The sequence below is a fragment of the Schistosoma haematobium genome, chromosome ZW (assembly GCF_000699445.3).
Source record: "Schistosoma haematobium chromosome ZW, whole genome shotgun sequence".
NCBI lineage: Eukaryota > Metazoa > Platyhelminthes > Trematoda > Strigeidida > Schistosomatidae > Schistosoma > Schistosoma haematobium.
This window is the reverse complement of record NC_067195.1, coordinates 80,071,751-80,099,702: the sequence shown is the minus strand read 5'-3', so window position 1 is coordinate 80,099,702 and position 27,952 is coordinate 80,071,751. Positions and strand designations below refer to the sequence as shown.

Below are 27,952 nucleotides of genomic sequence, written 5' to 3'. Positions count from 1 at the left end.
TTCTTGGAATGCATATGTCAGCTGTCCTCCATGCACTACTTTGCACTGTAGTCCGTCGTATGAGTTTCGGATAATATTGACAATCTTCTCGGGAACTCCGTAGTGTCGAAGAAGTTTCCATAACGTCCTCCTATCTACACTGTCAAATTCCTTTTCATAATCAATGAAGTTGATGTATAGTGACGAGTTCTATTCAACTGATTGTTCGACGATGATCTGTAGTGTCGCAATTTGGTCTGTGCACGACCGATCCTTCCGGAATCCAGCTTGTTGATCTCGAAGTTGGGCGTCTACTGCATCCTTCATCCGGTTCAGCAACACTCTGTTGAAGACTTTCCCTGGTATTGACAGTAGTGTGATGCCTCTGTAGTTTTCACATTTGCTCAGATCTCCTTTCTTTGGAATCTTGATGAGGTGTCCTTCTTTCCAGTCCATTGGCACTTGTTCCTCCTCCCAAATCTTTTTGAATAGAAGATAGAGCATGCTTGTGGTTGCTTCGATGTCTGATTTCAGTGCTTCAGCTGGTATGTTGTCGGGTCCCGCTGCTTTCCCGGTCATGATTTGTCTGACGGCCATTCTAATTTCTTCCGTAGTTGGTGGATTGACATCTATAGGAAGATCTATGTGTGCTGCTTCGATGTTCGGTGGATTCATTGGAGCCGGCCTATTCAGGAGTTCCTCGAAGTATTCTACCCATCTGTTTCGCTGTTGTTGAGTTTCAGTGATTGGCTTGCCTTTGTCTTTGACCGGCCTCTCTGGTTTACTGTATTTCCCTGCTAGTTTCTTCGTTGTATCGTAGAGCTGTTTCATATTTCCTTCTCTAGCAGTTTTTTCTGCCGTCGATGCTAGTTCTTCAACGTATTTCTTCTTGTCGGCTCTAATGCTCCTCTTCACTTGCTTGTTTGCTTCTATGTATTCAGCTTGTGCTTGGACTTTCTCTGCTCGTGTTCGGCTGTTGTTTATTGCTGCCTTCTTGTTCTTCCTTTCTTTGATCTTGTCCAGTGTTTCTGTAGAGATCCATTCCTTATGATGGTATTTCTTTAGACCGAGAACCTCTTGACACGTTTAAGTTAATGCTTCCTTGATGCCTTCCCAGTTGTCCTCCATGGTAGTTTCTTCTTCTTTCAGTAGATCTTGAAAGGCTTGGAACCTGTTGTTGAGAGCTATCTTGAATTCATTGAGTTTGTCAGTATCTCGAAGGAAGGCTGTATTGAACCTTTGTAGTGCTGTTTGTCCACTTGTCCAGTTCTTTTTTAGCTTTAGTTTTAAATTGGCTACAACTAGGTGGTGATCTGAAGCTACGTCAGCACCTCTCCTAGTTCTCACATCTTCCATTGTCCTTCGGAATTTTTTGTTGATGCAAATATGATCTATTTGGTTCTCTGTAGTGTGGTCCGGTAAGATCCATGTAGCCTTGTGTATACGCTTGTGTGGAAATATTGTGCCTCCTATGACCAATTTGTTGAATGCACATAGATTTGCAAATCTTTCTCCATTTTCGTTTCTTCCTCCCAGTCCATGTCGTCCCATAATATCTTCATATCCAGTGTTGTCTATTCCGATTTTGGCGTTTAGATCTCCCATCAGAATAGTTAGGTCCTTTCTTGGGCATTTCTCAATGATTGACTGCAGCCGCTCGTAGAACTGATCTTTAATGTCGTCGTTGCTATCATTGGTGGGTGCATAACATTGGATAATATTCATTAAGATCCCCTCCTTCTTTGTTTTGAATGATGCTTTGATGATTCTGGATCCGTGGGATTCCCATCCTACAAGTGCATTTCATGCTACTTTGGACAGCATTAGAGCGACTCCCTGAGTGTGTGGAGCATTGTCCTCTTCGTGACCGGAGTATAGCAGCATCTCTCCCGTAGCTAGCCTTTTCTGTCCAGCTTGGGTCCAGTGGGTTTCGCTGATTCCCAGTACTGCTAAGTTGTATCTCCTCATTTCCATTGATATTTGACTGGTCTTCCCGGATTCCCACATTGTTCGAACGTTCCATGTACCTATAAAAATTTTTGCTCTGGTTATTAGAAGGGGCATCGGCCTCGTGGCTTCCGAAGGAACTCGGCTTTCACCATGAAGCGTCATAATTCTTCTAAATGAAGACCTTCTAACTCCCAGGGCAGAGTTAAAATGGTTTGGATTATTTTTTCTGGTAAGCGTTTTTTAGCGAGTTAGTTTTCTACGGGATGGGGACGCTAACCCCATGCCCAACCCTCCTCCTTTACCCGGGCTTGGGACCGGCAGTAACTCTAGAAGAGCTACAGGCGGAGTTATCCTATTTCTCTAACCAGCTTTGAACTGTTACACTACTTGTATATGCGAAGTTATTGATAATACCTAACCCTAGTTACGTGAATCAAAATAAATTAAACGAGATCCATTCAAACTTGCAACTCGTATTGAATGAGAGTCAACTGCTTTAACTATCCAACTGAAGTCGTTCTTCACCCATTAGCATGTAAATATTTAAGCCACTTAATTATTATATACATAAATCTAATACTTAAGAAGAAAGAATCAAAAAACAATTCAAAATTTTTATGAGTATTATTAATGGTCTACTTTTTCTAAATAATTAAATAATCCCATACTTGTAAATGAGCATATCTTCTCTCTTTTTTTCCCTTCCGTCGTCAAAATCTAAACCGTCAATAAAAAAAATTAATTAAATCCATTTATACATAAAACCCATTCTTTAACCCATACGTATACAAATATGAGTAGTATTTATTGACATTATAATGTTTTTACCTGATAAAAAACATTTGTTTTAATACTCTGAGAATTGCTTAATAGGTTGTCCTAAAACTATACATATGTGTATGCATACCACTTAAATTTGTATGTTATATGTATATTCATGCGAGTGTTTCGGTGCATATGTTTTTGTCTGTTGTTCATGGGTATGCATGTCTTTCTGTTTGTGTGTATGTGTGTGTGTGTGTTAAGAATGATAAAACGAATTCTCCTGTTATTAACTAGACTCAGGTTGTTCATTGAAGTCCTTTTTTCAAGCATGAAATTAGTTTTTAACATAAATCGACACCAGATGATCAACTAATAGATCCACCACTTCACTTCGGTTTCAATAGTAAACTATTGAATACGAAATCATGAGTTCACAATGCACAAATGAAATCAAAATTCTTTTAGTTTAATGAATATGAATGACAATGAATAATAATGATGTTTAAACCATATTTCTCAAAAAAGAAAACAGTTCAGATTTTTGGCTTTTCTATAGAAGATTTTTCTTATTGTTATCAAAATATATATGGTAGTACTGACAACTAAAGTTGTTTTTTTTTTAAAAAAAGACTACCTATCTTTAAATTTATCTCCTCCTGGTAAGAAGGTCTCAATGTTTTTAAGGACTTTTTAAGTGGATTGTAAACAATAACAATAGCCAAGCGCAATAGAAAGTAATATAGGGAGTTTCCTGAATTGTTGAATTATATGATCAGGATTACATAATGTTTTTATCTGAACAACGAAGCACTGGATAGCTGATTCGTTCTAGTATGGGACTATTCAACAACATGTATTAACTACTCCACCATTACAGACTGAGCTAAGGATCTTGAATATCACATCAAGTGCTTAACCTCTAAATCACTGAGACGGCATTCATTGGTTAACAGTCCTAACTTGAATGAGTTTGTGACATTCTGTAACCATCTTCTAATGCCACTGTTATTTAACTATCTCATAATAGACATTGTTAAACTCCAATGACCACCCATTCTCAATAGGACTTCAGGAATCCCCTCTCTAAATTAGTCACTAATGAGGACATGCTGTCCACTCCTGGCTGTCTACCTAAGTTCAGTCCATCATGTAAACTATAACGATGGGAATATCTTTTTTAAATTTTTCTCATTGATGTCTTGAATCTCAATTCAACATATTTTAAGACATTAGAACAATGTTAGGAGCATATCTTCGGTTCAGTTCCATTAAACATTTATCAGTGACAGAGTTACCATAATCGGGAGACTAACTTTTAACAGTTTTGTAACTTTTTGTTATTCTCTCACTCTATAATGATATTCATTGTAGACATTTTTTAGGCTATAATGAAGGACCGTCGGATATTGTGCACAAACATGGTTTTAAGGAGTGCTTAAAGAGAAAAAGTCATTTTTTAAATCGGCCACTCAAAATTTAGGATCCAAATTTCGGAATATTCTACGTTTCAGAAAGTCTACACTTTTTTCATATAAACAAAGCAAGAATAACAACAGCAAGAACTCCCCAGTGCTTCTAGGTTTTCAATAGTGCTTTGACTTAGATAAATTCATGATTTCAATGAAAGCCTTTGTTAATGTTAAACTTTGTCTATAAGACTATTACTGATAATTACTTGAGGTCATTTCCAATTGATAAGAAGCTGTGCAATAAAGTACATTCATGTTTATTCTGTAAATCGTGTTGTTCTCGGTTTGTTTCAAATTTAACGAAAGAGGATAGATTGTATTAAAATTTGTAAAGGTTGATACCTTTGATTGAAATACTGATGTATTTTTATTGATACTTACCAATTATTTTACCTTCCTTGCTATATGTTTGTACAGGTTTGGCAGTTGACTTTGGAATCTACATGTTGGATTGATGAAGTATCTGAAGACAATGATGATATCGATTTATCAATGCATAGACTATGCTCATCAACACCAATATCTTCATTAGAACTATCCGTTCTACGTTCATCATGTCATAATTTAGAATGTGATTTCAACCATAGATTTATGCCGAATAGTTGTCAATCACGTCATCGTCAATTTATTCTGCATAAATCTTACACAGATCCATCACTAAATATGAAATCATACTCAGTGAATAATACTACTACTAATAATAATGATGACAATTCAGTAAAAATACAATCTTCATTTAATGATTCATCGAATATTACACTTGGTCGATTTGTATGTTCTGTACGTGAAACGGAATGTCGATTATTTGGTCTGACACCTGGACAAAATTATGCTTTCCGTGTACGTGCACGTAATCGTGCAGGTGAAGGACTATGGACTGAATGGATTTCCTTATCAACTCCACCAAGTCTACCAGGTGTACCGACTAGTTCACCAAGATTATTACCTAAATCCCCATATGTAATACAGATTGCTTGGGATCCAGTAACTTGTATTAATGGAGCTAAAATATATGAATATCGACTTGAATGTCGTCAGTATCAATCATTGAATTCAATGGATTATTATGATATTTCATCATATACAATAAACATCCCATCTGAAAAGAAATCGACAGTAAATTCTTTGGAAAATTCATCAGGATTAGATTCTTTCGAGCAAATGGAAAATGACTCATTTTTTCAACTGGTAAGATAAATTTAATTTCGTTGATTACTACGAAAAATGTTGTTACTCTTTCGAACAAGAATGCATGTACGTGCGTGCTACTATGACTTTTGCCTTTTTATTGTCACGTTGTAGTGAACACGAACACCAGTGGAGACAATCAAATGTTTTTAACGCAAAATTACAGGACTTGTTAATAAAATCTAACAATCATAAAGTCAATGCTTAATTTGCAAAATGTCCATCGATTGTCTCAAAATGACTCATACTTCATTGTTCTTGCATTTTCATACAAATTGCATTCTGTTTCGATTCTTTACTGTTTGATCCTTTTGTCTCTTTGCTGGCAGACCTTCTGTTCACAACTAACATCATATACTTACTACTCACGTCAATATAAGTAGCACACCACAACGTGACAAAATCGCCGAATATCGACTTATATGACCTTGTCCTTGTGATAAACCAATAACATATCAAAACAGCACTAGCAGCCTTGCGTCAACTCTGAATCCCCATTAGTCTTTATCGCCTAGCCTTGTCTGTTGAGTCGAGAACACAATCTCAGGCTCCACTGTATGAATAATATACTTCAGATATACGTAGTTTATACAATAAGAATATGTATAATGACAGTCTATAAATAGATTCCAGAAGTTACCCATAATTTATTCTTCGCGAATATTTGAGTCCCTCCAAACTGACCCACATTGTATAGTCACACTGCTTAAATGTTTAAACTACTAAATAGAGTTTAGCCTTTTGACAGATCAATCGTACATTTAGCATACATACTAACAAACCGTACTTCCGCCTGTAATGTAAATCTAAATGTTTATAAAATATTTATAATTATTTATCATATTGCACTACGATTATCTAGTGCTATTATGTGAACATGTTTTTCTCCTGACATAGTTGTTTAAAGATAACGCACTTTACGAAACTCCGCCGGTAGATCTTTTAAGGTTACTGTCGGACAAAAGCATGGATAAACTAGGGGATTAGGTGTCGGGTCGGCAACCACATCTCGTAAAAAGCAACTTTGCTGGCGAAACTTTAACTAGAATAAACTATTAAAACTTTTCCCTCCGTGTTGAACGATCTTCATGTAGAACAATTTTGACACCTCATGAGTAAAGCCAAGATTCTTCGAAAATCACGTAGCCTAAGACTTTTCTGACAACCAGAGCAACAACCGATGTAGGTGCATGGAATATTCGGACAATGTGGGAGACTAGGAAGAACAGTAAAATAGCAATATGGGTAACATTATCAAAATTCTAAAAGAACAAATTCAATATTCAGTTCATAATTTTGCACAATCCTCCAGCAAAATGAATAACTTATGAAATAGGTTCATTTCGAATTAAATGAGTAATCGTTCAGAATATCAATTATACAATATAACTATAGTGTAGACATATCCATTCACCTTTCACTCATAGTTTTAAATGCCTGTGAGAATATAATACAAAGAAGAACTTAAAACAGCAGCGATGAATTTTTAGGCAGTTTTTCGTCAACCAGAAAACAGCCTTTTCAAATAGATAGTTTATGGATAAGAGAATAATAATATTGTAAAGTGTAGGAAGATTTTTGCATATGCGATATACTTATTAAATTCTTATGTGGATTGATCTGTCTGTAACTTAAGAAACGGTATGATACGGATTATCCGTTTTCCCCATCTAGTAAAATGATCGAAATAAGATTTTGAAGATCCCTACAATTTTTCAGGGTTTGGGTCAGGTATTTAAAGTAAGGACTGGGGGCACATATTTAGGGTTGTCGTCACAAACTGACACCGGGTGTTGTGCAAAAATACTCTGCAACCAAATTGATAGATGAATTTAGCGCAACAGCGCAACAGGAGCCTATAGTATACAGTCCCACTAGGTTACGTTTTACTTCATGATTGTTGGTTAGCATTTAAGGGTAGTCTACAAGGTAAGACTTCAGCACTTGACACGTTCAACACCATCATTTTTTTTGCTCTGTGGTTCGAAGAAATAAATTTTTGCAGTCATTTTTAATGTTTTGAACAATGTAGAAAGATATTGCTCTTTCTCTTTAAACATGACATTTGAATTTCGTACAAAAGCCTATAAGCCTCATTCTCTATTATGATTGACTCGCCCTTATACTGTACTTTTATTTAAACGTTTAGCTGCTGCTTGATTTCAATTAATTCGTGTATTTTTTTTCCTTGTTCATCCTAATATTTTCTATTCTATTGTTAATTTTGTTTTTTTTTTACGATTCAGAAAATTTGATAATTTGAAGAGATGCAATATATGTCTCAGGTTTAACATTGTTTTGTCTAAATTGTAACCTGTTTATTTACCAATTATATAGCTTTATACTGTTGTCTCTGAGATAGACATTTTGCGCATAAGAGTTGATTAAAAATCATCCATTTGTTCAAGCCTAAGCCAATGAAGCGTCGTGGTTCGACACTGTCACCTACTCAGTCGAGATCGAAGTTATCTAACCTCTGAACCTTGCAATCCACTTCATCTGTAACCGCTCAAATCATAAGGGTTATATGAATAATTCAAATGTATCACCTGATTTATCTTCTATATTTTGTTTATCCTTCAAACTCTCAAGGATTTAGATATTATTAAACTATCTGTTCTTACTTATCAAGCATCAAAGATATGTTCATAATCTCTTCATACCTTTTTTTCTTTAAATAGATTTATGCTGGTTCAAAGTTATCATTTGAAATGACAGGTTTGCAACCAGCTAGTTTGTTTGCATTCCGCTTTTGTGCTGTAAATTCAGCTGGGGCCGGACCATGGAGCCCTATAGCTAAGTGTTGGACACCATCTGCCCCACCTGATCAGCCTCATGGTTTATGTATTCGTGAATTAAATTCGGAATCAGTTTTGCTTCTCTGGGTTATACCTCACTGTAATGGAAGTCCTATTACAAGTGAGTTTTTTTTGCATATATTTATTTCATTGAAATTGTGGAAATTTTTTCAACATTTCTCAGTAGTTGCTAGGTTTTCATTCTCATTTTAAAATAAGCGATAAACTAGAGGTGAATCTGATATCTTGCACATGAACGCTTCAATACCACTTTCTTGTTGGTTTCCTAGTGTAAAAAAATCTTCCAGTCTTGAACTCTGAGTCGAAAACAGAAAGTGGAAAGTATGAAAGAGACTTTACTTCCTGGGTTAGATTATGTACAAATAATAAGGGGTTTCTATAGGTATATATGTGATCTTGGGATTCCAAAAGCTTCTGGAAAATGTACTAAAATTAATAACAAGATCATCTATTCATAATGATGGTGAGATAATTCCTCATCTCCTAGAATTATATTGGAATTTTGTAAAGAACACTCATTGGCCGAAGTATTTTCAGTATCTCTTCGGCTTCTAAGGACTTTCTCAAGAAAATATCAAGGTCTCTTGAAAGAATTCGAAAGCCTGGATTTCTGTTTTGATATTATCTATGGAAGCGTGTAACTATTTTACGTTATTATTTGCTAAATCGTTGAATCAAGAAAATCGTCTTTGATCCCATAACCGTTTGCTAAATTTTTGTGGTTAGTCCAGAGAAATAAAATCACTTATATATATACATTATATTAATTATTACTTTTCAGTGTTGTCATAATTGCGAAACAAACTGTTCACGTAGTAGTTTTACAATTAAAACCTGACATTGTATTGATCAATAATAATAATTTAAAGAGTACTGAGGGGGATTATCTGAGTGGGTATAATTTTCATCATAAAATTTCGTTTTGATAGATTTCTTTAAAAATACTGAGTAATTGGACGAAAAATCAACATTAAGGTGAGCGAACCTATTTCGTTCATCAGGGACTGATGTTAACAGGTGCTTGTAGCACAAGACGCCTAATTAAATAATGAAGTTAATAATTGGTTGATGTGATTAATATTTACGTTCCGTCTACATCTGTCTTCAAATTATTTAAATGTATTCAGAGTTTTTTAAACGGCGAATAATCCACTTCATCTTTGTTTTAAGCTTTCGGCGTTTAAAGTTACCATTGAATCTTCTGATTCCTTGATGGTTTGATCATATCACAGAGACGATTATAGCATAATATGTTGGATTGCTCGTCAAATACAAGACCAAGTTAAGCTCAATAATTTCAGGTCATAATACTCTGAAGCATTGAGTCAGTGGTTACGGTATATAATCTTCAACTAATAAGTCTCAGTTTCGAATCTCGCTCTAAATACCTCGGTTTGGGCAACCAGGTAGCATCGCTAAGCCTCACACTTAGAATATGGCCAAAAACCAAGTACACTAATCCGTACCTCATGAATAAGTTAATAAGTAGAATTATAAAACAATTAGTCCCTTTGATAAATTTTGATAATGCAATGAGAAGACGTTCTTAACAAGTATATATGTGATCAGATTGTTCGAAATGTATTGCGCAAATATATCACATAATTCTGATAAACTACGTCTTCTCATTGCATTATCAAGTAGAATTATGTTTTGGAAACTGTTTTTTATTTGATCCTTAACTATTGTTAGCATTGTATTGCATTCCTTTGTTTATGTTTACATAAAGACCTGAACTCAGTACCTATCACTTAAAACCTCATTCGTTATCTACCAGGATACTGAGTCACTGTAGTTGCTATCATGTTTGATATGTATGACGTTTATTCCTAAGTGCTTATGTTGGTGGATATACAGGGTAAGTAGCTTATCAAACAAGGCATTAACTTTTGAAGCACTAGATTATAGGCTCCGAGTCCCAGTATAAACATCAACACTACAATGTGCATTCATACAGCTAACGAGTCTTTAATGGGACGAAATGTACATCTTGGTTTGGATTGTTAATCACAATCCAAACATAATAACCTATAAATCCTTTGTATACAAATTTCTAGTTTCATTTTATCGACAGATTCATGTTACATGATGATTGTTTAGTACCACTAGTGATGATTTTATCATCCCTCACATGAACAAACTATTCCAGTTATAACCTCTCTGTAGAATTCATACAAATCGTGTCGAACCAAATCTCGAATCCATTCGTCAATGTTCTTTTCCTTTTTACTATTGCTGAATACCATTTTCTGTATAAATTCATTTCAATACTGTAATATTTCATATTTCTTTTTTTAAAATAAATAAATAAACAGATTTTATGATAGAAGTTACCCGAATTAATAATCATCATAAATCTACGTCTAAATCTCGTATAAATTCGTCAAATGTGAAATTCATTCAAATACCTGCACCATATCTTATGGATCATAAAAAACATCCAATGAATTCCAGTACTAAACTGCCAATCATTTCAGTGACACCTGATACTTCAAATTCAGTTCAACAACAATTACAAAATAAAATGATGCAATATTGTTTAAATAAGTTGAAACCTTCGACAAGTTACATGTAAGTTGATCTTTCTTTTGACGGTTGTGGTTTTATCCAAAGAAGGAAACATGGTTTATTTTGTAGATCCTACTATGAAGCTGGATAATGCGTGTTCGAATCGCACAGGAAACACCATTTCCCTCAAAATCATAGATAGGCCGTACTGATGAGGGCTAATTAGTATGAATTACAAGCTTTCCTAGCGACACTACTTCTAAATACCTAATATCTCAACATAGTGTACACGATGTTGAGTCGCTTGATCTAGTGGCTACATTCAAGTTAATGATTATTAGATCTTGATTACATGACATTCAAGACATCGGCTACTCACTGCTCAGTAATCAATTTATTACACCTTTCAACTAATATAATAGTGATGATAATTGTAAAATATCCAAAAAATGAGTACAAAATGAATGCAAGTTTACAGGCATGATCAGGTTGATACTTATAATAAAATATGTGTACATTTTCCGAAAAAACGTAATTTCTAGTTTACTTCTAGGTACTTTGACTGATTCAATCCGTATGGAAAATTGCCTATGTATCCGCTCATCTATTTGTTCTACAGTGTTTCAATTTCGATGCATGTATACCATTACTTGTGAATTATCGGTGCATTTAATTATTATTACTATTTTTATTGAATTGCAAAATTTCTCGGTTTATAAAAATGTTTGATAAAGATATCATGATGATAAGACATTATTATTATTACTATTATTATTATTATTATTATTATTATTATTATTATTATCTTATACATGCTCATATAAAGCTTAGAAACAAATTGGTAATGCCTGTTTTAATGGTTCCGTAGACAATAAATTTTTAATACTCTTTTTACGGCACTAGTGTACTTTGATTATATGTCCTCCCGTCTTTGCTTTATAATAGTCTATACTAATAATGATTACTATTATCATTATCATTAATAGTTGTAATAGTAATAGCATTAAACATATTTTCCAGTGAATTCATTCCTTAAGTTAATGTTGATTTAAAATATTACAATCTGAGTTAAAATTTGAAAAATTTCGTCTCTCGTAAATATTTCCTATTACTGGTTGAAATCATGAGTCAATTGAAGCTAGACCACCATGAAAAACCCGGAAGCACTGGACGGCCGTTTCATCCCAGCGTGGGACTCCTCAGCGGTGAGCATCCACGATCCCGCCCCCAGCGAGGTTCGAACCCAGGACCTATCAGTCTCGCGCCAGGCGCTTAACCAACTAGACCATTGAGCCGGCCGGCATCCAACGGTGTTAATGTCTAACTTCCTTTTACACTTGGATACTCTTTTTTTCGCTAACCCTAAAATAATAGCATGATGATTATGAGTTTGGCGTCTTAATTGAAACTAGTCAGTTAATGCTATAGTTTAGATTTTTTATTCTGGAGTATCAAAAACAACTGTTTGTTTTCATTATATCGAGTTAAAAGTAAAGGTGGTAATTAAATTAATAAAAAAAACATTATTACTTCGAAAAAAACTCCAAATTTACTATGGTTTTTAAATTAGTAATAATGCACTGCTTAGATTAATGAATATCACTGAAATCGTAACACTACAGAATTAGTCATATTTTATCGTAGAAATCAGCATGAAATCGATTACATTAGTTATGAAAAAAAAATTTTCACGAACCCAATCAATCTAAATATTTCAATCTTATAGGATATCAGTCTCAACTCAAGTAGCTCAGTAATAACGCCTCCGATTGTGAAGCTGAGTGATGCAAGCTCGTATCTCACTGGGAGAACCAGTCTTTTCAAGATTACGAGGATTTCTTTCTGATAAATGCCAACCAGCTTGAAGGCTAGTTGCTGATTTTTATCCTGACTACCTCCAATCACTTAACACTAGGATAATCTCCACAAATCCATAATCTAATACTGATTTAAGTATTCTGAAATCCTTTGAATAAAATAACGCATTCATCCATTTAGTATTAGCATAGGTTTGTGGAGATTAAAGTCATGAACCGAACTAAGACGAAACGGGCGTACAGTCCTTTCAGATCTTCAGTAGCGGTCTAACGTAGATCGGTTTATGATATCAATAATATCCATTTATTGCCTGATCTGCGATTAAATATTAAATTACTGTAAAGAATTACCGTCCTTAAGAACAATGAAAAGAAATACTTTACAAAGAAATATCGGTAATCACTTCTTTCAAAGCGTCGGTATCTACAAGGAGAAACTAAACAACCTCTTAAGGTAAATCCAGTCATTTCACCGGCTCTGAATTAACAAATTAACCTTCTTTATGTTAAGAGGTCATGAAAATACTTTAAATAGTAGACTACTTGACCATACTTGAACACGATATATAATAAATGTTGGTACTTTATTCCTCTGCAAGCGAATTAATCTGGTTTCGATTTTGCATCAATTTTTTTTCTTTAGAAAATCTCACCATATGTAATCTGATATTATCTCACCTCAATGATAAACAAATCCAGTTCGTAAAATAAACTGAGTTATTTTTTAGTTATGTCTTATACAAATCAATATTCAATTTCCACTTTTTATTAAAGAATTATTATAATGAAATCAAAATTAATTTAAAGATGTCCAGCAAGACACATGGCTCGTATTGGTTTTTTGGAATCGACGATCGCATGTGAAGTAAATCAGTTGGCTGATTTCCTGAAAAATTCATTCAGGTCCGAAAAAGAAACAACTGATTGACAGGATAAAATAGACTGGTATGGTTTTTACCATGTACAGCACAGACTGATTGCAGCTACACAATTGCTGAAAAGCAGGAAACATTGGAGTGCTGTTTAGTTTGCGTATAGGACTCCTCAGTAGTGCTCATTCACGATCCCACCTTGCATCGGACGCACAACCTTAAGGTCTAGCGACTGACGCTTAAACCCATATGCTATTGAGTTGACATTAAAGTGTTTTAAGTTTCTACTTCAATTAATTCATCATATGAAGCAACCATCTTCTAATACCATTGGTGGACCTTCAATAGGGTGGTGAGAATCCTCATTACTGTAAGGTCCTGTATCAGAATAATACAGTAGTTCAGTGTTTCATGGTTTTCAATATTTGTCTGATTAAATTCACTCCGTGTTAGAACTTACAGACTTCAATAATCTCCACAGTCCCCCCCTCCCTCAATAATAAGATTTTATAAACGAATTTTACATTTACAACACAAATTGACGCAAATACGATCCCTCCTTTTTCCAGCACTTTATATTTCACTGGTCCGAACAAATATCAGATTATAACAATCGATCTGCGTTAACTACGAATATGTTTTATTTAGCATAAATATAACTCTGTTTCTGGTGTAACTTTTGTAATTAATGTAAAAAAAAAAACGACTAAATAATGTAGAATGGTAGGTTTAGCGATATAATTAATTACCCGATAAAGTATTCAAACTTGTAGCAACAATGTGAATTAAATCTTTGATAAACAACATTTTATGTTGTTTTCTTATTTAGCCACATCCTATAATTAATGAGTTTCAAAGGGAAAATGGATTCAATAATTATTAACGTAAAATCGACTCATGTCAGTACCGTACCTACCCACCTCTTACTGACTTTTCAGTAAAATCACAGTTCATGAGTGACTTTAAAATCAGTCCCATATAACAATCACTTTTCCCTCTCATACTGGAAAGAAGGACACCTCGTCAAGATTCTAAAGAAAGCGGATCTGAGCAAATGTGAAAACTACGGAGGCATCACACTACTGTCAATACCAGGGAGTCTTCAACAGAGTGTTGCTGAACCGGATGAAGGATGCAGTAGACGCCCAACTTCGAGATCAACAAGCTGGATTCCGGAAGGATCGGTCGTGCACAGACCAAATTGCGACACTACAGATCATCGTCGAACAATCAGTTGAATAGAACTCGTCACTATACATCAACTTCATTGATTATGAAAAGGAATTTGACAGTGTAGATAGGAGGACGTTATGGAAACTTCTTCGACACTACGGAGTTCCTGAGAAGATTGTCAATATTATCCGAAACTCATACGACGGACTACAGTGCAAAGTAGTGCATGGAGGACAGCTGACAGATGCATTCCAAGAAAGGACCGGAGTCGGACAAGGCTGTCTACTCTCTCTCTCTTCCTCTTTCTTCTGGTGGTCGACTGGATTATGAAGACCTCGACATCTGAGGGAAAACACGGCATACAATGGACAGCTCAGAATCAATTAGACGATTTGGACTTTGCAGACGCCCTAGCCCTCCTATCGCATACACATGAAAAAATGCAGATAAAGACAGCCAGTGTAGCAGCAGTCTCTGCATCAGTAGGCCTCAGCATACACAAAGGGAAAACCAAGGTCCTCAAATTCAAAGCGGAAAACAGCAATCCAATCACTGGTGATGGCGAAACTCTGGAAGATGTGGAATCCTTCACATACCTGGAAAGCATAATCGATTACCAAGGAGGTTCAGATGCAGACGTAAAGGCGAGGATCGGCAAAGCAAGGACAGCATTCCTACAGTTGAAGAACATATGGAACTTGAAACAACTTTCAACCAATATCAAAGCCAGAATCTTCAATACGAACGTCAAGGCAGTTCTACTGTATGGAGCTGAAACTTGGAGAACTACAACAACCACAATCAGGAAAGTACAAGTATTTATAAATGACTGTCTACGCAAGATACTCAACATCCATTGGCTGGATACCATCAGCAACAGCCCTTTGTGGGAGAGAACAAACCAGCTTCCAGCTGAAGAGGAAATTAGGAAAAGACGATGGAAATGGATAGGACATACATTACGCAAATCGTCGAACTGCATCACGAGGCAAGCCCTAACTTGGAATTCTGAAGGGAAGCGAAAAAGAGGAAAGCCAAAGAACACATTGCATCGGATAATAGAAGCAGATATGGAAAGTATGAATTACAACTGGAAGGAGCTGGAAAGGATTGCCCAGGACAGGGTTGGATGGAGAATGCTGGTGAGCGGCCTATGCTCCTTCACGAGGAGTAACAGGCGTAAGTAAGTAAGTTCCCCTCCCATATTTCCAAAAGATATCTCACCTTTCGTTCCTGCATGCATCTCTTGATAAACATCTAAAATTGTATCAACAGTCCTGTGAGAAAAAATAACTGCTAACCGAATAATGTACATATTATCACTCCTTTCTATGGGTGATCAGCTCAATTACCTGGTTAAGTGAATTGATTAATTTTAATCTATAACTTCATCTTCTGTCATGAAAATAACTTATGACGTTTGGTTTGCACTTATTTGGTAATAAAATGAGGTCATCCTGATAATTATAGGATGATCTAATTTGAACAATGTATATATAACCTTTCTTCTTTTTATTTTTATAACTGAAGTTTATTTTGTTCAAACATTATTATTCATATTATTATTAACACGTGGAGAATTTCATTACCACCCACTCTACTCTATTTTGCTAAATACAAGTCACTTCATACATAACTTAGTCTTTGCCCTCAAATGCCCTGGTACGGCCGAAAGTGTGGAGAGTCCGCTCTCCCTCTCCAAATGCTCTCACATGTCCACGCGTATATAGCCTCTGCCAGGAAAGTCCTACTCACTGCCTTCTCGTGGCATCACTGTTGTTTACGAAATTGAGAGGAAGAAAAGCGAATGACCAGCGTTTTAACCGGGTTGGTGGACATGGAGAGTTCACCTAGGTGAGTTGGAATACCCTGATTCCAAACCGATGGTGCACATGGACTCCAGTATCCTGAAGGAGAAAATGGCGTATGAACCAGTCGTTGGTCACCGGCTTCCATGGGACTGCATCTCCTTACGATGCTCCACTGCCTTGTGGATCAGACCTTCAGGTCGAAGGCTCAGGGTGTGACCCCCCAAGAACACCACCTGCTTCAGTTTGGGCACCCGGGCCGTATCACAGCCCTCATACAACCCAAATGAGATCTGTGTGGCGCGTATGTATCTGATGCCTCCTTGTACCAATATCTATGTGTTAAAATAAATAAATAATAATAACTTATTCTTTGACTAAACATTTGATCTGATTTGTAGTTAAAACATTTTATAATGTACATCACGAACTGATCTTAGCCAGATGATCATTTTAAACTAAAGGACACTAGATAACTGTATTGTCCTAGTATAGGACTTCTCAATAGTGCAAATCTTCGATCCTACCAGGAGTCGAGCCCAGAATTTTAAGATCTCGAGGCGAGCACTTAACTTCTGACCCTATGGTTTTCAAACTTAATCAATTCGTAATATTCAAAAATGATCTTCCAATGTCATTGGTGTGGTATTGCTTTATATCCGACAAGGTTGAACTCCATTTTTACCACTCATCTTTAGGATTCTGGGAATTGCTCCTTTAAGTTAAGTACTTGTGAGCACTTAATTAGTATTGCAATTGATGGTCGTTATTTATGTCAAACTATGTTATCTATATTTATTTTTATTATCAATCTTATAGTTTCAATTTACTCCATTTGGCATTGTGTACTACACATTTCAAGACGAACTGTTTTATTTAATTTAATAAATAATTCTGACCTCGTATGCTATGATTTTAAACGGTGTATTTGTCTTAAATTCGGTTATCTTTTTTGGATTGTTAATTATCAGTGTAGAACCTGATGGGGATTCATTCATGTATTTGTGTTTTCCGGAAAACTCCTGAATATTCTCTAAACTTCTTACCCGATTGGTAGTATTATGTTCGTTTCGCATTATTTAATTCTGCTTAAAATTATCGCTACGGAACATTCAATCATTGTCTAAAGTATCGTAGTGATCACGACGTAAATATAAGCTCTTATTCTTATATTTTTTCTCACAGGAATGTTGTGGAAAAGCGAGTCATATTAGATATGCAAGGTCATATCGATCTAACTCGGCTTAGTATTACAATTATCTGTTTACTTAAAAGTTTATCAATCTATATTGCATACAGTCGTTTTTTTTATTTGTCGATGGACTCACATGATATGTGTTAAATTGTATGAGATAACGAAATTCTATATTTATATGTATCTCGCTTAAACTGATTCCATTTTATCCGCTTGCAAGTAGTATATTGAGAATTTCAATCACTGTTAGAGATTTATAAGGTTTATTTTCATTTTTGTATGGTTTATTTCACGAACTGACTACAGATGAACGACTAACGGGAATTAGAGAGCACTAAATAATTGTTTTACCCTAGTATTGGTATTTCTCAGCAGTACCCACATTAAACTCCACCAATTATCCATTCAAAGACCTTCAATCAGTAGGTAGTATGTGAAAGAAGTTTCAAATCCTGACTAGTTCCTTTACTCTAAAAAAAGTATGATATTAATTCATATTTCCTCCAGATTCATACATCAAATGCTTCTTCTATGCGTTTCTTCATTCCATTGTATCATGAAAAAAAAGCATCCACTTGGAAATTCTCGGTGCACTCCTAATGTACTACAAGAAATGCACTTTGTAAAATTAGCTCCAATCATACATTTTTAACTAATCACCTATTTCAAAGAAGCAATTTTTTAGTTATTAACTCATTAGAATATAAAGTGCACATATACACATATTTATAAAGAATTTTCATTAACAATAGTTCAAGAAAATAACAATTTAAGTAATTCTTTCAGCAAGCATATTAATATGTGTAAACACGACATTTCTTTTTATTCAATTCCGGATTTGCATAGTTTCTATCACTTACTGTTCTTAGCTAGACAACTATCAACGATCAGTAAGCACTGAATAGCTGTTTCCTTCTAGTTTATAAACAATAAAGAATTCAAATGTGGATAACAATAAACGTATTATCCTACTATATTTAAAAGACATATCATAAATTACAATGAGATTATTGAGCTCTTTTTGAAATAGATATAGCTCATAAATCAATAAAATCACTTCGATCATTTTTATACAAACCAAACGATGAAATGACAACTGAAGAAAAGTCAAACATCATCTACAAAATAAACTGTTCTACTTGTAAAAGGTATTATATCGGATAAGGTGGGCTCCCTCTTCATTTTGGTCTGCATGAACATGGCTCTGAGATGGCATTCATGAAATACCCAATATTAACTCGTGGCCGTACACTTAAGTAGTCTTTTCGTTCATTGTTTAAAGTAACCCTGCAAGTCGTCAAAAGTCACATAATTTAGCTGCCTCATCGTTTAACTTCTTATTGTCTCTATTTAATCTCAAATTCAGTTCATTAGCAATTATTCGGACAATGACTCGACTATCGAGAAATATTACTATTATTAGCCTTATTGAATATTATATTTTGGGTATAATATAGAATTCTCAGCCCAAAGTATTTCAACAAGTTTCCGTTTCTTATTCCTTGATCAATGCTGACGATAAATATTGAGTGGTCGCCAGTTGGATGTTGGTAGTTCAGGAATCGACATCTGAATCATGTACATTCTTTTCGATGCGTATTTCCACCCACCTTAATGTTACTGATTGTGCATTTTTATAGCTTGGACAGTGAAAAGTCATAATTTTTTCATAAACACACCTGAATAGGTTATGCGATTAATAGACATACTGATGTGTCAAAACAAACATAAAACCAGATAACATATTAAAATATCTAGAGGGCAGGAACAGGTCGCCTTGTATTCCAGTTAGTACATGAGGCCACACATATTTTACGTTTTCGTTAACACAGGATGTCGATGGTATTGACAAATTTATGTCATACACGGAGTTTTGGTGGTATTCACTAAACGGTTAACCCCGTTAAGAAAGAGTATTTCCTTCGTTACGTTATCTCCAGAAAAAAAACTTACACAGTTAATAAATTTCCCACGATTTTCCCCTAAGTCTCACCAGATTTCTTTAATGTTCCTATTCGATCTGTTCACCAGTTCGCATATCTATTTGACAACCTATTTGCTGCTACTTGATTACCAAAATAATAGTAGACACAAGTGACGTTCGAACTTTCAACACCAGTTGCTAAAAGTCGACTATTTAGTTCACTAAACAATAACACTTCATGTAATTACTGACCAATCGAAGCTTATCACTTCGCCCTATACATAAAAAAAGAATACCTCAATGTTGCTCAGGAAAAAATTTGTGCATTATTGAAATTCCACCGAAATACTCAATTTATGGTTGATATCAAATTACATTTTTGATGATACTATACAGTTCAATTCCTGATGGGGTCATGAATTTCTTTCGCTGAGAAAACCCATGCTGGGATGAAACTGTTTTTCAGTGCTTCCTGGTTTTCAACGGTTCTCCAACTATAATCAGTCTATGATGTAAACTATAAAATTTGACAATCTCCATAAACTCACTATACTAATTAATATTATTATATTCCTACTTCATTAGAGCCATACTCAGTTCTTTTTATCGAAAATTCATTGTTTTGTTTTTATATGTACAGATTACGCATCCAAGCTGTGAATAAATTTGGTCCAAGTGAATATTCAGCCAATATTGAATTTACTACACTTGCTCCATTGCCTAAAGCTCCAGTTTTTAGTCATTATACAAATTTAACATCAAATAGTGTTCGATTAGAATGGAATATGTTAATCAATGAGATGCTCAATTCTGATACCGATGATATGGATAATGTTGATGGTGACGCTGACACCATTGGTGACGATACTTCGAGTGATAATTGCATCAACGATGAGAGAGAAGAAAAGATTCATAGTGACGAGGCAAAGGAAGTAAATAATGAAAATGGCACTAATATCAAGTCAAACTCTTCTTCTCGTTTATCGAATCCACTCCATCACCACCACCACCAACAACAACAGCGAGAAAGGATAAAAACACAGAAATTAGACTTGAAACCGCATGAAAGCCAATTAATATTTACATTACAAATGAGCAGAGAATCTGATCTAGAGTATGTCATAGAAAATATGTTTTTAAGAAATAGTTTATTGATTTAAAATTGATCTGTTTAACAAGTAATTAATCTTTTCTTCTCTGATACATGTATTATCTTAGATTATGCTGCTATAATTTTTCTAAATGTACTTTTATTCGCATAAATTTTCCTGTTTTAGATTTGTTTTAAATAACTGATTGTGTCTACCAACTGAGTGTTATAATATTTCTCCAAGTTTCAGCTCCGTAAAGTAGAATTGTCTTGACGTTGGTATTGAAGATTGTGACTTTGATATTGGTTGACAGTTGTTTTGAGTTATATATGTTCTGCAATTGTAGGAATGCCAATTCGTATCTTCACATCTTCATCGCATCCTTCTTCTTCAACAATGATGCTGTTGACCAGGTACGTGATAGTTTCTACCACTTTCAGAGTTTCTCCATCAAGTGTAATTGGGCTGGTGCTTTCCGTGTTGTATTTCAGGAGCTTGCTTTGTACCTTGTGTATGTTGTGAGACCTACTGATGCATAGGCTGCTGCTACACTAGTTGTCTTCATTTTCATTTGCACGTGTATACGAGATAGAAAGGTCAGGTCATCTGCGAAGTCCAAAACGTCTGCTTGTATCCAACCTGTCCATTGTATTTCGAGCTTCCCATCAGATGTGATAGTGCTTCTGTGTTTCGGCTGATATGTCATCAGATTCTACTGCTTTCCCACTCTTGATTTGTCTGATAGCCGTCCTGATTTCTTTTATCGTTAGTGGAGTGACATCTATAGGAAGGTCTGTAGGTGTTGCTTCGATATCCAATGGATTCAATGGAGCTGGCCTATTTAACAGTTCTTCAAAGTGTTCTTCCCACCTATTCCACTGTTATCGAATCTCGGTGATTGGCTTGCCTTCTTTGTCCTTAACTGGTCGTTCTGGTTTATTGTTTTTCCCTGCTAGTTCTTCGTTGTGTCATATAGTTTTCTCATATTTCCCTATCTTACAGCTTTTTGGGATGTCATTGCTGGGTCTTTCATGAATTGCGGCCTGTTAACTCTAATGCACTTTTTCACTTGTTTGTTTGCTTCTGTGTATTCAGTGTTTGCCTTGATATTCTCTATTCTTGTTTGGATGTTGTTAATTGCTGTCTTTTTTTTCTTCCTTTCTTGAATCTTGACCAAGGTTTCCATAGAGATCCATTCCTTATGACGATGCTTCTTGAGGCCCAGCACCTCCTGACACGTTGAAATTAGTGCTTCTTTGATCTCGTTCTAATTGTCCTACATAGTAGTTTCTTCATCCTTCAGTAGTTTTTGTAAGGCTTGAAACCTGTTGTTGAGAGCTATCTTAAATTCGTTTTGTTTGTCAGTATGTCGAAGGAAGTAGGTATTGAACCTTTGTAATGCTGTTTCTCCAGTCGTGCACTGCTGCTTCAGATTCAGTTTCACTTTGGCAACCACCAATTGGTGGTGATCTGAAGCTATGTCAGCTCCTCTTCGTGTTCTCACGTCTTTAATTGACCTTTTGAACTTTTTAGCGATACAAATATGATCTATCTGGTTCTCCGTGGTGTGATCCGGTGAGACTCATGTAGCTTTGTGTATACGTTTGTGTTGAAATATTGTGCCGCCTATGAGCAATTTGTTGAATGCACATAGGTTTGCAAATCTCTCCCCATTTTCGTTTCTCTCTCCCAGTCCTTGTCATTCCATTATATCTTCATAACCGTTGTTGTCCATTCCGACTTTGACATTTAAATCTTCCATCAGGATGGTGAGGTGCTTTCTTGGGCACTTAACTATGATCGATTGCAGCCTGTCGTAGAACTGATCTTTGTCGTCGTCATTGCTATCATTGGTGGATGCATAACATTGGGTAACATTCATCGTGATTCCGTTCTTTTTTTTGAAGGATGTTTTGATGATCCTGGATCCATGATATTCCCATCCTATATGGGCTTTCCGTGCTTGTTTGGACAGCATCCGAGCAACTCCCTGAGTGTGTGGATCATTTTCCTCTTCATGGTTTTCACCATGAGGCGTCAGAATTGTTCCATATGAAGATCTTTCAACACAGAGGGCAGAGTTTAAATAGTTTAAATTTTTAATTTGGTTACCGTTTTTATACCAACCTTCTTCATTTATTCGAGTTTGTGACTGTCAGTAACACTAGAAGAGCTACAGGTAGAGTTTCTATCTTATTAGTAATGAAATAATTGAAATTTTTCATAAACATTATTCCTTTATTTACTGTCCCTCATAACTTCTTCCGTCTCTCGTTTTACTCTTCTAATGTTTTCATTTGCTTGCTTCAACTTTTTGTCCTATATCTTGTGGTAAATATTTATGAATTGGTGTGTGTGTATACGTATAAATGAACAAAACCTGGTATCCCAATATGTCGCGTTGCAAGGAAGAGAGCTAAGATGATGGATGAGTATTAATTTGATACCAAGAATAGATCAAAAATGTACCGATCCGTAGTCAGATTTTGAGTAAATGAAACTAATTTACTGAGTTATGCAATTACTCTTTTCTTTTGGTCGAATTCATATGACTACCTCTTCTGTTCTGTATCAATTTGATAAACGATTGTCCTTCTTCATAACAATTGTACAATGAAATTTGTTTCTTGCTATTATACACACCACATTCAACTTAATGGACTCGTTCAAACGATTCACATCTATCTATCTGTCTGTCGGATACCTTTTCTTTTTGACCTAGAAACTTGCATAAACATTTTGATGATGCTTACTAATCGTTTTTCTCCCTTTTAGTGGAGAATAAATATAGCTTTACTTTGTCTCCCCCCCCAACTGTTTATACTTTATTTCTACTGTTTTGTTATCTTTCTTTTCTTTTCTTTTATACATCAATTACAATTGTGATCATTTAGGTTACTGATTATGATGATGGTAATGATAATGATGATTGCCAGCAGTTGGCAACTTTGGTAACCGTGTTATTTCTGAAAAGTTATTCACTAACATTTACATATACATACTTATACATTTATATATATTTATATCATACTTTCTGAACATCACTTAGAAAGTCATCAATACACACCAAAAACACAAACATTTTGATAGCAATTTGGTTAAACATGAGTTTGTTAACTTCAACCAGTTGATTAATTCAGCTAAATTAAGCTGACTAATCTCATCAGGTTTAAGATTTCGTTTTTGTTCGTTATGTCTTCCTTTCACCAATCTGTCATAAAAAATACAGGTTAATTCATATCATCATTGAAAGATAAGCAGGATTGTATTCTCCTGTTTGTTTGTTTGTTTTTGTTTTATTCGACTAAATCAATTAATCACAATGCATTATTTTTGTTCTAAGTGGCTCTTTCACATCGCATTTAAATAAAAAATTTCAAAATGTAATGATGAAGTACCTACACAACGGTTAATTGTTCTCTTTTCAAATACTTTTCGTTAATAAGCTAGTCGTTTACGCCAGACAAATATGACGTTAATAACTAATCAAAGGTCACTCATTGTTAATATCTTAGTTTTATATAAGACAATTGATTTAGTTGAAATCATGACTCGATCACCATTGAAAACCTGGAAGCTCGGGGGTGCAGAGGTCAAGTGTTCGCGTACGATACCGAAGGTCTTGAGTTAGATTCCCGCGTGCGGGGTCGCTGATGAGCACCGATGAGAGGTCCCATGTTACGATGAAACGGCAGTCCAGCGCTTTCAGGTTTTCAAAGGTTATGTAACTTAAATCAGTCCATGATTTCAATGAAATTGAACAGTCTTCAAAACCCCTTTCTGACAATAACCGATTTCAACAGGAACGCCTCAATGATAGTGTCAATGACTGTGATACTAGGTGATATGGATTTAAATGTCATGTGGTGCAACATTTTTCTAAAGATTACAAATACGCCTCATTGAGTAATAACAGTAAAGATTAGGCGCCGAAGACACGAAAATATGAATCAGTGAAATAATAAAATAGTTTTGAGGAATTCGGAAAGTGAGGATCTAATAAAGGACAAACAGTGAATGCACCTGCTCCATTGCAGACGATTTGGGTCATGTCAACCAAAGTCTAACGATTGGTTAAGATAATCACCCTGACCCCAACTAGGTGGTCTGCACCTACATACGTAGCTTAGTCCGAGCCAGTTCTTTGGCCTCCCCCTACCTTTCTTCCAAATTACTCCTGCACCAACCATCGTCGCGCGTCGAGGTAGGTGGTGAACAAGTATGCTTTCTAAATGTACTAACCATCTCAGTTGCTAAAGATTCACTACTTCGTCAATTGTTTTTCCATACCTACCTAGTACTCTGCGTCTAGCCTCAGAATTACTAATCCGATGGTCCCAAATATACGGGCAATCCCTCGATGACATCTACGATCGAACACTAGTAGCCTACAAATATCCTGTATTCTTAAAAGCCAAGTTTCTTACGTATAAAGTAGAACGGAGCGAATCGCTGCCCAATAAACTCGTCCTTTAGTTGGAAACCAGATATCTCACCCACGTCACAAGTGAAGTGAGTTGGCAAAGCCAACTGGGCTCTCTGATTTCGTACCTAAATCACCTCAGATACAAATCCACCAGAGCTGATGAGAATTCTAAGAAAAATGGCGTTATTGACACGCTCACCTACCTCACTCTCTTTTAATAATTCAAGTGTTGACGTAGGCCATCCCTACAGCAACATTTTGCATTTAGAGGGAGAGAAACACGTCCCTAATATACAAGCATTGTTGCTTAAGGCGATCAGAAGACTTTATTTTGTCAACATCACCAAACAGAACTGTGTCATCTACGTATTCTAAGTAGCTACACTACTGTGCTTTTACCATAAGTTATTAATCAGTAAAAATTTAAATGTTTTGTTTCATTTCATTTAACAGTTGGACAACAATATATGAAGGACAATCAAATATGCATAAAGTGAATCGTTTATCTGAATTTACAATTTATCATTTTCGTGTTTGTGCTATGAATACAACAGGTTGTGGATTGTATAGTGACGTTCAAACAATTCGTACTCAGAAAGCATCACCACCAGCTGTACGAGGTAAGGTTGAACAGAATATTAGGTGCGTATTTTTATGTAGTAATAGAGAAAAAAGAAATACAATAATAATATTGTATGCTCATATCGGTTAAATTTGCAGAGGAAGCTTAAGCAACTACCAGATTTGAATCATAGACATTGTGATAATCAGAAGGAAATACCACACAAACTGTTGTCGATAAGTAATGGTTTAAGATTTTTTTGTTTTTAATATTAAAAACTATGTTTGATCAGTCTTTGATTGGGATATAAGTTTTTTGAGTTGATGCTTTTATATTGTTTGTAATTATAATGGTACTATGCTTTTTGATAGTGGCTAACACCCCAGCATAATTATATCCATCTCTCCAATCTCATATAAAATGGAACACATGTCCCAGAATTCACCGTTAGCCTCTACATACAATACGTCCAATTTCTAATTTAAAAATAGTATCAGAATGTATCCGCTCAAGGAGCCCACATATAAATAAAGACAGTTAACATTACTATGTAGGTATCAAGACTCAGTAGCCTACTACATCAAGTGTTAATTCTCACAAATAAAACTCACTAGTTTGATTGATATATAATTCACCTCAAATGATGATGTAGTACATAATTTACATTCAAAAAAAAGAAATGATAATTCTATGTTTACATTACCTAGAAGTGTTAACTAGTAGTGCTAACTAGTTTAAGATGTGATGATAGGAAGCGAATGATTTAGAAATTAGTCGAGTTAAAAGTTTTCCCTACTCTAGAGTCGGATTAATAATCCTACATCCTCGAATAATCCCACAGACAATATATTCTGTTTCTGGATCAAACATTCATTACAAACTATTGAATTGTTGTTTTTTCTGTATATTAAGTTTGTTTAAGAGTGTATTTAAAGTATAGTATTTCTCTAGAATATTAACTGTTCACAGTCACAAACTAGGCTCTTGCTTCTAGTATTCCGCATTCGAATTGAATATAAACGTCTCAGGAGGTGGGTAGCAATCATATTTGTCGTCGATTCGTGTATTATTAGTACAAATCCGTTTTCTACTATCTCATTCAAACCACTTGGCCATATCAACGTGTTAATCACTATTTAATTGGTCTATTATTATTTACCGTACACTATATACTTACATCAATGGTTTATGTTGTCAAGCGTTATCGACCTTTTTAAGGTTTATCACACCTAAAACGCAAAATGAAACACTTTTGCACTTCTTCTTCTTCTTTAAATTGTCATGTAATACTGATGTATTACTCCACAATCCATTTATTTTGAAAAATCTATTATCTTGAAACTATTCAAAGATGGCATATACCAAGTTTATCCAATAAATACACAAACTGATGACATAAAAGGTATATCTTAAAAATTTTATGTTACCTCAGTCTTATACCCTTCATTCATGGCAATACACTTGTCCATTGTTTAAAGCACACCTGCACGTTTTCAGGAATTGCTTCCTTCAACTGTCTAATCGTTTCACATTTGTTTATCTCCACGTCATTCCAAACTCAGCTCAATTTATTGTTCGGTGCAAAATTACAGTGTCTTCATAAAACATGAAAACCATACATTAACTACATCATTTGCACATCGTTCATCAGTTGTCTCTCACAAAATTTATCGTTCGTTTCTTCATTCTTGTTATTGTTTTGGTTTCTTTAAGCGTCCCTCTCCTCTTCATTTCAATCTTCCTCTTGCAAACATTCCATTTCCGATTGGTGCTGCTTACTACTTATATCTACCAACGTTAGTAGCATATACCACACTAATAGTTGTATCTACTTTTTTTGTTTTATAACTGTCGAACAACATATTACTATTGTTATTATTATGAGGTTTGAATTAACTTATGACAAAGTAATTGCAACAAATCAGTCTGTTGAAGATTCAAATATCCCAACAAAGACCTTCAAATCTGAGTCCTGAATATCAACAACGCGATAATTCAAACCCTTAGTACAAATAATATAAACATCATATCCATTGGGGAAGTTAGTAGCTATCTGTATTGACCAACTTAGTGGGTAGCTACTTGATGTTTGAAGCGATCGTCTCTGGATTCGAGTACCCATGTAGGGTTATCAACACTGGGATCCAAGTATGTCGAGCTAAGGAGTCATGACTCGGACTGTTAGTCCCAATCCGTCTACTCAAAAAACTTATCGAATAACTTTGAAAAAAGTAATATATAGAAATTTAAGCCTGAGGTCAATCAGTTAATGAAATGTTATGAACACACTAATTATTCGTGTTCAGCTTAAGGATAAACTGTAAGATTTCGATTGTTTTTAAATGAAGCGACTACTGAATGCTTAAAGTACTCGATATTTAACCAGCGGTTTTTTTGTAGGTCATA

The 27,952-nt window shown here is 35.1% G+C and overlaps 1 protein-coding gene across 1 annotated transcript in view; it reads left to right on the top strand.

Moving 5' to 3' along the window:
* The window catches only part of FNDC3B (Fibronectin type III domain-containing protein 3B), a 134,537-nt gene that overhangs the window by 85,646 nt on the left and 20,939 nt on the right, over positions 1–27,952 (top strand). Inside the window, exons 14-18 of the mRNA XM_051218880.1 lie at positions 4,581–5,351; positions 8,033–8,270; positions 10,486–10,741; positions 20,108–20,581; positions 25,438–25,604. Of these exons, the coding sequence (XP_051072606.1) occupies positions 4,581–5,351; positions 8,033–8,270; positions 10,486–10,741; positions 20,108–20,581; positions 25,438–25,604 (1,906 nt within the window). The remainder of the gene's footprint in view (positions 1–4,580; positions 5,352–8,032; positions 8,271–10,485; positions 10,742–20,107; positions 20,582–25,437; positions 25,605–27,952) is intronic.